This window comes from Sinocyclocheilus rhinocerous, unplaced genomic scaffold, assembly GCF_001515625.1.
Source record: "Sinocyclocheilus rhinocerous isolate Xijiao unplaced genomic scaffold, SAMN03320098_v1.1 scaffold931, whole genome shotgun sequence".
Classification (NCBI taxonomy): domain Eukaryota; kingdom Metazoa; phylum Chordata; class Actinopteri; order Cypriniformes; family Cyprinidae; genus Sinocyclocheilus; species Sinocyclocheilus rhinocerous.
The window spans coordinates 436,057-447,134 of NW_015657104.1; the positions used below are offsets into that span (position 1 = coordinate 436,057).

At 37.3% G+C, this 11,078-nt stretch overlaps 1 protein-coding gene across 1 annotated transcript in view; it reads left to right on the forward strand.

Annotated features, from left to right (window-relative positions):
• Positions 1 to 11,078, forward strand: part of LOC107720854 (translation initiation factor eIF-2B subunit gamma-like) — a 46,189-nt gene that overhangs the window by 28,821 nt on the left and 6,290 nt on the right. The window contains exons 8-12 of the mRNA XM_016528687.1: positions 5,776 to 5,909; positions 6,031 to 6,221; positions 6,361 to 6,423; positions 6,565 to 6,713; positions 10,526 to 10,629. Coding sequence (XP_016384173.1) covers positions 5,776 to 5,909; positions 6,031 to 6,221; positions 6,361 to 6,423; positions 6,565 to 6,713; positions 10,526 to 10,629 — 641 coding nt within the window. The remainder of the gene's footprint in view (positions 1 to 5,775; positions 5,910 to 6,030; positions 6,222 to 6,360; positions 6,424 to 6,564; positions 6,714 to 10,525; positions 10,630 to 11,078) is intronic.

Consider the following 11,078-nt stretch of genomic DNA (forward strand, 5'->3'; position numbering starts at 1 on the left):
GGGTTGGAGCTAAACTCTGCAGGACACCGGCCCTCCAGGACCGAGTTTGGGCACACCTGCACTAGAGCAAAAGATAGAAATAACTGACTTAAACCATTTTTTGTTGGTGAAAATACTAGTGGCCTAAGACTTTTGCACAGTAGTGTATATTTTCTGTAAAAAGATTAATTAAAAAAAAAAAAATTTTTTACAACGTATCAGTCAAATTGATTTTCACCAACAACAAAAAAATGTTTTAAGCCAGTTATCTTTTGCTGTAGTGTGTCAGTAGGAAATATCAGTTTACATTTTCAAACATTTCTTTTGCCATTCATTGTAATAATCCAGTGCACAAGGAGTCTGACAACAGAGATCTGATCTCACCATCATCAGTCCGTCTGGAATGACATGAAGAAACCTGAGACAGACTAAATCCAGAAGAACTGTGGCAACATCTCCAAGACGCTTCAAGAATCTACCTGAAAATCTCCGCAACTATATGCAAATCTACCTGAAATATGCACAAGTGCACCTAGGACACTGTTTTAAATGCAAAGGGTGGTCACACCAAATGTTTCTGTAAAAAGATTAATTAAAAAAAAAAAAATTTTTTACAACGTATCAGTCAAATTGTATTCTAAATATTAATACAAAAATTATATTTGATAATTTAATGAATTTCATAATTTCTTATAGTTTTAACATTTTTTTTAATCTATTTCTTGAAATACTGAAACATTATTTCCAGGTTTAATTTAGATTTTGCATTCCAGAAGTCTTTTTATAACCTCACTGTTCGTGCTTTGCACTGCTGCTTGATAGTTTTGAATCATTGTGAATTGAGGCCATTGAGCAAAACCTTGACCCAGTAATCTTGATGTAAAGACTGTTCTCTCCAGGCATGCGAGTTTGCTTGTGTATGTGACTGGAAATCCTCACGTGCATCTGACAGCTTAACTTGCATTGCTGTCTAGTCTGCTTTACCTTTAGTAACACTTCAAGTTGTTCGTCAGGATGCACTGGACTCTTTCTCCATGTGAATCACTCTGGCCCCGGGGCAGCCATTTTGTGGGCCTCTCGTGGCACTGTGGAGGGGTTCTGGGAGCATTTTCATGTCAATGGCAGGCTATAAAACAGTCTGGGGGGTCCGACGGTGCTCCTGACATCTCACTACTCGCAGGCTGTGGCAGCAAACGTAATCCGGCTGGGGTTGCCATGGCAGCCGTGATGTAAATGTATGTTAAAAAATGGAAATTGTTATTTTATTTGTTTTTCGAGATTAAATGGAGATACTACCTCATTTCTTCTCATGTCACTTCACTTGTGTTTCACTTGTTATTCTTATTTTGGGGGTCATTATAGTTCTCAGTGCCTCAAAGAGACCAAGTGAGAGGAAAATTAAAGACTGCGTGGGACATAAAGGCAAGCTATATAGTCTAATTATAAAACATCTGAGGAAACCAGGGTAGCAGGATGCCTTACAGTGTTTTTGTCAGAGCTGTTATGTATTTACTTTGTTTCACCATCAAGCACGTTCCACGTTTACCCTGCGTTTTATTCTGGAGCAGCCGCAGCCTCCTTCCTCACATTTACTGTCATTATTTTTTTATTTGCACTCCATGATGCTCGTCTTCACTGCCCTCCCTTTCTCAAACACTTTTTTTATATGGATATCACTCTTCCAGACATCCCAGAATGCTCATCAAGACCGGCCTGCTGGATGCCCACCTGTACTGTCTGAAGAGATCTGTGGTTGATTTCTTAGTACACAACAAGTAAGTCAGGATTTCCCAATGAAAGAAGAGTTTCAGGTTTCTGTGTCCAGGTTTCTGTGTCATTCGTGTTGGGCCAAAGAATTCACACATATTTAGGGCTGTCACGATAACTACTTTTTGTTGTGCGATATATTGCACCAAAATTAATTGCGATAAATGATATTATTGCCATTTTAAGACCATTTTATGCCACTGATTAATGACAGTATGACAATATAATAGCATAACAATGCAAGTACACTCTTTCAAATAACAAACATTTTTATATAAAATAAAGAATATTTAGACATTGGAATCGGAATGTGAAAAAATATATCCTAAATAAATAACAATTATTAATAATAAATTAGGGATGCAACGATACCATTTTTTTTTAGAACCAATCTGATCCGATACTGAAAATTCTGAGTATCGGTCAATACAGATACCGATCCGATACCAGCACATTTTTTTTTAAATCAATGTAGAATTAATGTACTTCTGTGTGTTGACCTGATCGTCACTTCTTTTGTGTGTTAAACACAATCTACTAAATATAGACAACTTAATTTTAATACAAAATAACAAATAAAAAAAAAATATAATCCTAATCTATGAAAATAATACTATTATAAACTAGGTTAGGTTATTCTAGAAAAATCAATTGTAAACATTTACTGAAATGACATTAGTGGGGAACAAATAAAAGTGTAGGACTAAATCTGGTAAAATATTATACATTGCTCTTTATACTATAGTAAAATACATTCATGAAAAACCAGTAAATATATTTATATATAAACGATATATAGCCTACTATAAACTTAAAATACATTTATTTTAAATGTACAGCAGTAATGAGACAGCAACATATGATAGATAGGAGTCATATCTATCATATGTTGCTACCTCCATTACTGTGCTATACATTAAATTATTAATAGTTTTCTTGTTCTGTCCTATCATGCGCAAAAGTATTATAATATAGTATATTATATGTGCTAATGTGCATCCCGTGCGCAGAATGATGCGCTTGAAGCAACACGGAGTCACAGCGCGCAGCTCTCCACGAAGAAAAGTTCAAAGCAGAAAGAGAAGAGCTATTGATGCGTAGTGTATTAAATCTGCTCTGTAGTGTATTGAACCTTTTCTTTAAACAGTCTTAAACTTAATTTACTGTGCGCTCTCATAGAGAGTTTCATCGTTTTGACTGTCGTAACCGAACGCGACACGCAGCTTGAATGCTGTCCGCTCTTTGTGTGTGTGTGTGTGTGGGGAGACGCTGCCTGAGCCCCGCCTCCGCCACAGAGAGCAGACGAGATAACAGAGGCAGCGCGATAGAATAAAAAGTTGGTGACATTCATTTTTATGTAAAATTATAAAATTAATTATAAAAAATTATCAGTCAGAATATATCACGGTACCAAAAATTATCGCGCTCATTTCCATATATCGCGCGATAAGTCTCAAAGTAGTTTGGCTTTTTTATGCTGCCTTTTCTCTCTCTCGTTCGCATTCTTTTTTCCCCCATCCATCCCTCCCTCCCTCCGTCTCGCTCTCGCTCTCTCTCTCTGTCACCCTTGAGCCTGCAGTGCCATGGAGTACTGAATGAGAAAATGGACATAGTAACTGTTGTTTCTCTCTCTGCATTCAGATGGAAATTCTAATCTTGCCTAAAAGAAAATAAAGAGAGAGAGAGAGACTAGTTAGTTGAGGTGATATAGGTTTTTAATTGCTCCTCAAGTATACATGATTTTTTCAAATCATGATTCAACCCTTCTATATCTAAGAGATGTAAAATTATAAAATTAATTATAAAAAATTATCAGTCGCAATATATCACGGTACCAAAAATTATCGCGCTCATTTCCATATATCGCGCGATAAGTCGATATATTGACTATCGCGACAGGCCTACACATATTCTGTTTGATAAACCAAAAAGACGACAGTTTTAGAGTTTAGAACAAAGAAAAGTTACGACTTAAAAAGAGGGAATAATAAGGTCTGCAAATTTATGACACTGACCATACAAACTCCTCTTGTACATAAGGTCCGATGTTGCATCCATTGAATCAGTTTGCTCAAATCGTGCTGGATAACATCCAGATCATCAGGTTTTACACAAACTTGTTGGGTTCATGCTGCTTTCATTAAGCTAAAATAAATTCAAAAAGCGAAATAAATTCGTTTTTCAATTTAACTTGCCACTCAAATTATGAGGATTGTTTTATTTACAATGACTAATTGTGTATTGAATCAGAAATGTGTAAAAACAAAACAAATGTGCCATCTAAAAGCACAATTTTTCTCTGAACTGCCTTTTTTGAACACATCACCAGCTATTAAATATGGTTTTATTATCTATCCTACAAACTGACGTGAGGACAGAGGTCATTAAAAATTATCTTTTGTGTTTTCATTTTGCTAACTCGCATAGAGACAGCATGAAATGGCATTCACAATGCATTTTATTTTCATAATATGGCTCATTTTATGTTTTTATATTGTATTGCGAGACTTTCATCCATCAGGATGTTAATGAAATGCAAAGAACCGTTCTGAAGGTGTGCAAGTTAATTAATAAATATTTCATATTTATATCAGGGAGGAGAGTGGAATATAAGTGAATACATTTATTTATGTATTTATTTTTTATTTACTTTAGTATAATTAAAATCAGTTGACTTTGAAAGTTAATATGTGAAAGTTAATTTTGTTTTACTGGAAAAGCCTAAATTGAAAAACAAAAATTGCTCTCTGCACTTCATGGCAAGCATCTTATCAGCACCCCTTTCACATAACTAGTCGTTCCGCAGGGGCCTGTGTCCTCTACAGTCCACCCCTCCATTCCTCCCTCAGCTCTCCATTCATCCTCTCCAATAGCCCTCCATTCCCCTGCCCCTCCAGTCCCCTTTGTGCTCCTGTAACTGACATTGTGAGGCCAGGCAGCCCGCTGTAAAGTGGTGCGGTGCATGGCCTCTCTTAGGTCCTCTCCCTCTCACAGACTTCAGAAAAGCGTGAGGCTTCTCTCCGCTTTGACATTTTAATTCATTCTCCCCTGATATAAATATCGTCTCGCTCTCGCTCTCTCTCTCTGTCACCCTTGAGCCTGCAGTGCCATGGAGTACTGAATGAGAAAATGGACATAGTAACTGTTGTTTCTCTCTCTGCATTCAGATGGAAATTCTAATCTTGCCTAAAAGAAAATAAAGAGAGAGAGAGAGACTAGTTTAAGGAGGTGATATAGGTTTTTAATTGCTCCTCAAGTATACATGATTTTTTCAAATCATGATTCAACCCTTCTATATCTAAGAGACCATAAATTTGATTTGAATTAATACTTTTGTTAATTGAGGATGCATTCAATTGATCAAAAGTAACAGTACAGATATTTATAATGTTACAAAAGATTTTATCTTAATATAAATGCTGTTCTTTTGAACTTTTAAATTCATCAAATAATAATGAAATCACTGTTTTTACAAAACTATTAAGTAGCACAAACATTTTCAACATTGATAAGAAATGTTTCTTGAGCACTTTATCAGCGTATTAGAATGATTTCTGAAGGATCATGTAACACTGTAGACTGGAGTAATGGTTTACCATCTACAGGAATCACTTACATTTTCTAATATATTTCAATAGAAATCAGTTATTTTAAATGATAATGATATTTCACGCTATTACAGTTTTTTTTTTTTTACTGTATTTGTAATCAAACAAATGCAGCCTAAGAAAGCATAAAGTGAGCGTAAGAAACATTTTTTTTAAAAAAACATGAAATAATCTTACCCACCCCAAACCTAGGAACAGCAGTGTTGATTGACATCTGCAGCCTTTTGTGTAATGTCTATTCATTGCTTTACTCTTCTGCCACAATAATGCCTTTGAATTAGTTAAATGAATAATCAAATTGATAGAATAATAGTATATACACTACCGTTATTGGCTGAGAAAATTATTTTTTGTCTTAAATGATCTTAAAAGCCCTGCTTTAATACAAACCTGTGTTGTTGCCATATGATTTTATTTACAGGTCTGTCACCTCAATCAGAGGAGAATTAGTGCCGTATTTGGTGCGCAAACAATTTTCCAAGTCTTTAAACTCCCAAAATGCAACAGAGGATTCGGAGAAGAATCACAAACAACAGGACACTCACCACAATTTGGGTAAGCTTCCTCTTGTAATGACTCGCATTTGCACAATTCATATTTGTCATCTTTTTAAGAGAGTGTTATGTATACATAATAAATGGTGACCTTTCAAAAACCCGCATACATGTCTTCACAGAGCTCCTCAGCACCAGTAAAGATGAGGCGCTGCTCCAGCTTGCCCGGGAGAGGTCATGTTGGAATGATCACCGTGGAGACATGAGCGAGGCCTACCATGGCGGAAAGCTACGCTGTTATGTTCACATAATGGAGGAGGGCATGTGTTACCGTGTGAACACGCTCGCGGCTTACATAGAGGCCAATCGTGTGGTGAGAACAAGCCGAAAGAACTGTTCCGATGGCACATTTTTCTTTACAGTGAACTGTCCACAGTTAAAACAGTTGTTTGAGACACTAGTTCAGCTGTAGGGGCTGCATTGTATTGTGGGATGTTTCCTTTATCCCTTAGGTTCCAAAGCTGTTTGAGGACCCTCCGATCCATCCAGCTGCTGTGGTCTCAGAACGCTCCTTGGTGAGTCCCATAGATATGTCACAAATATGACATCTGTGTATGATTAAAAATGCATATTTCATAATACACCTCATAAAGAGCACACTCTCGTATTGAAATACGTTACTCCTCAAATAAAGTAATGCTGTCTTTTTTATTTAGGTTGGAAGTGACAGCATTATTGGGCCATTGTGTCAAATATCAGACAGGACATCCATCAAGCGCTCGAATGTTGGCACATCGACTACAATCAAGGAGAAGGTGAAGATCACCAACTCCATCATCATGAACGGAGTCACTATTGAAGAAGGGTAAGTGATCTTACTCAAGTGCATTCCGAATGTTTGAGAATATGATTCAGAAAGAGCCTTTTTATAGGTAATTTATTTGTAAATCAAACCCAGACAGGATGTTTGACCGAAGTAACATCATTTGCATTCTTTAAATTGTGAAATGTAATATTTGAAAACATACTAATTAACAGTAATATTTAACTAAATAGATAAAATAAATAACTAAAATATGTTGCTGCAGTAGATCAAATAAAGCCAAATGCATGCAATGAAGACTTGCAATGATTTTTTTTTTAACCAGTTCTTTTAGCAGCTTTCCAATGGTCATGTGGTGCTTTTCCACTGCATGGTACGGCACGGTACGGCTCGGTATGGTTCACTTTTGGGGGGTTTTCCACTGGGTACAGTACCTGGTACCTGGTACTTTTTTTAAACCGTGCCGTGCCGTACTGAGCCGTACCGAGCCGAGTCATACCAAGCAGTGGAAAAGCACCAATGGACAACCTGGAAATATTGGGCAATTTTAAAATGATGATTTTCAGAGCTAGAAAAGTCAGAGGAATCAATAAAGTCTTTGAAAAAAGTAATGGAAATTTCAATGTTGAATATAATATGCTCATATTTAATCATTTATCAACAAGAAATTTGTTTGTGAGTGCAATCGCTATGATGAAAAAAAAACCTTATCCAGTTATAAGGAATGACTTGAAAAATCATAGAAAAATCATGGAAATTTGTTGGTCAGAAAGCATTGGAACCTTGATTTAAAAATGAAAATGAAATGACATGATTTGCTTAAATGAATGTCTGCAGGATTGACATATCGGCTATTATATATAACTGTTCAAAAATTTGGGGGTGGTAAGATTTTTGTCTTCTAATGCTCACTAAGGCTGCATTTGATGATCAATTACAGTTAAAAACCATAACATTGTGACATTATTACAATTTAAATTAACTTCTAACTTTTATATTTTTATACATTTTAAAATGTCATTTATTATGCCATTACTCTTCAGTGTCACATGATCCCTCAGAAATAATTCTAATATGCTGATTTCTTACTGTTATCAATGTTGAAAATGTATATGCTGCTTAATATTCTTGTTGAAACGTGAACATTTATTATTTATTATTTGATTAAAAGCATGTAAGCTAAATTTTGGTACAAAGCATCCTTACTGAATAAAAGTATAAATTTCAAACTTTTAAGTAGTATTGTACATAGTGTACAAAGCTTTTGCAATTGCATGCACCCCTGTGTTGTCATGTACTGTCCACAGTCTAGGATGACAGACAGTTTGGCTGTCTCCAGAGTATTCAGTGGTCTGGATCAGATGTTCAGCATGTAGAAAGAAAAGTTCAGATTTTGTCTGAGAGGTTAAAAGTGGGCTTGATTTAGACATAATGCGCAGAGTGACTGACCCGCTTCTGCCTGCGGGTGGTGTTGGGGTGGATGCTGCTGCTTTTTGTTGTGTTGAGCAAAAGCAGAAACTTGCGTTGTCAGACCCCTAAAGGTGTTCGCTGACCCTGACAGGCCCCTGGTACAACAAATTAACAGAAAAGTGATGAATGTAGATGTAATGATTCCCTAAGAAACAAGCGTCCCGCTACAAGTGTTACATGCACGAGTAAAAGAAGCCTCAGTAAACATTCACATCTGCTAAACTCGCTTGATTCGCATGCTTCTTTTCTGAGTTCATAAACTTGTGAATGAACAATGATTTTTTTTCTTTGCCCACCGTTTTTTTTTTTCCAAAACAATTTAGATTTAAGCTGATTTGGGTTAATGGCAAATCTCGCTTGCCATTGAGTGCTTGCTCTGGGTGGTAAAGAAAAAATAACCTTTTAGCTGGAGAGAGGAGGGAAAAGCTTTGGTTTAAACCATTTTTTTCCCTTCAAAAAAACAAGCTTGGAGCCAACGTGGCGACCCTCGTGTACGAATTAGCCTGTGCGTGAAGAGTGGAGTGAAAGAAAGGATAGAGGAAGGAAAGAAAGGAACAGCAACTCTTTCAAAACATCAAAAAAATAAGAAGGGATTAGGAAATCCCTGGCATTTAAAAGCACCACTTGCATTTTTCGGCCCTTTGTTTGCATGTAGGAGTTGTTGTTTACAAAGCTCGGGCGGTTCGGGGTTGATGGGAAGACACACCCGTGCACCTGAATAGAGCGCCCTGTGTAGCTGCCAATAGAAACCTGCCTCCGTCAGCTACAACACGGGCCGCGCTGTCCGATGCTGCTTGATCTTGAAGACGGGACGCCCTGTCCGCTGTCCCTGTTCCATGAGCTGAAAATCTTGGAGTGTGTTTAATAAAAAGTTGTGGTTTTAAATTTTGCATTGCTATATGGGTGGAGAAGGTGTGAAATGGCATGTCCTGTAGGTTCTGTGACATTCGGACACTAAATCGCAGAAAAGCAGCAGTAATGTTCTCCTGTACATCAGAAGGCGATGTTGTTTTTAATATATATGCTAATGCCGCCCAAAGGAAAATAAAACAAGCCTGGGGAAAACATTGAGGTATTAGGTTTCCGATTGGCATGATCTTGATGGGGAGGGGGGTGTAATAGGGTTGAGTGAGGAAAGGACAAGACCCTCAGCTGTGCAATTAGCAAAAAGACATGAAAGCCGAACACTCGTGGTAAATATGCTTCACCGCAAGAGAGTGCAGAAAAAATTAAGAGTTGGCCCAGGCAAACCAAGTAAGCATAAAACAGTGCAAATAAAGTTTTATGGTGCCAAAGCGATCCCAGGAAAATATTATTCTTTGTATGGTGTAAACAGACAGCAGCACAGGGATGTGTGTGCGTCCAAGTGCACATAGTTCAAAGCCAGGCTCCCGAGCACTTCGCTACAACTCGCATACACAAATATCAGCCTTTCATTATGCTCAAATAGCCAATATTACAACCAACAGAGGAGACGTATCATATGCAAGATATGATCGTCACTTCCCTACAGGTACTGTTTACTAGTGTTGGGTCGTTCTTGAACGATTCGTTCATTTTGAACAAATTTTTAATGTGACTCGGGAAGAACGAGTCGTCTCGGGGAGTGATTCGTTCAGTCACGCATGCGCAACATCCTATAGGTTCTGTACTGGAATTAGTCAAGTAGTTCACCTGGCCACGCCGAATTGGGGCAGTAATTAAAGCAAAAGGAGCCCCTGCCAAGTATTGAGTACATGTACAGTAAATGAACATATTTTCCAGAAGGCCAACAATTCACTAAAAATGTTTTTTTTATTGGTCTTCTGAAGTATTCTAATTTGTTGAGATAGTGAATTGGTGGGTTTTTGTTAAATGTGAGCCAAAATCATCACAATTAAAAGAACCAAAGACTTAAACTACTTCAGTCTGTGTGCATTGAATTTATTTAATACAAGAGTTTCACAATTTGAGTTGAATTACTGAAATAAATGAACTTTTCCACAACATTCTAATTTATTGAGATGCACCTGTACATGAAACTTTTTAAAAGCGCAAGGGAAAAACTTTTCTGTTTTTGACTACATCGTTGTCGTGTAAATCAGCATATTAGAATAATTTCTGAAGGATAATGTAGCACCAAAGACTGGAGTAATGACTGCTGAAAATTCAGCTTTACCATCACAGGAATCAATTACATTCTAAAATATATTAAAATAGAAAATTTATTTAAAGTTGTAATAATATTTCACAATATTACTGTTTTTATTGTATTTTTGATCAAATAAATGCAGCGTTGGTGAGACTTCTTTTTTTTTTTTTAATTCTTACCGACCCCAAACTTTTGGTGGTAGTGTATGTGTTTGTTGTATGCACATTAAAACAACACTTTTCTCTTCCCCCAGGTGTAACATTCAAGGTAGTGTGATCTGCAACAATGCAGTGATTGGACGTGGAGCCGACATCAAGTACTGTCTGGTGGGGAGCGGCCAGCGCGTAGAGCCAGAGGGTGAGAATTCTGTGGTCCAACGCTCTGCGCGTTACACTACACGCACAAAAACACACACTCTAAACTTCTGGAGTTCCGCTGTGTTCGTATTAAATCCAGCCTTTTGTGTTTGTGTTTATGTGTGCACTCTCACGCCCATGTCTGCTTTTTCGTTTGTGTGATCTTGTGTGTGTATGTGCGTTTTAATCTGTTTTAATAGCGTATTAAAACCTAAGCTTGTGTGTACAATTGAGCTTTATTTTTTAATATGCTTAATCCTCGCAGTCTTAGATCACTGAGAGGTTTGTGTGCATCTATTTGCGTGTGTGTGGCTTCAGGCTCTTGTATTCCGGGTGGTCCGCGCCTGGTCTCTAACCTCTCCATCAATGACAGTGCCTTAAGGCGGCCCTAAGATGTCCAGAGGCTGCACAGTCTAATTGACTGAACAACAGGGTGTTGCTGGCTGCTCT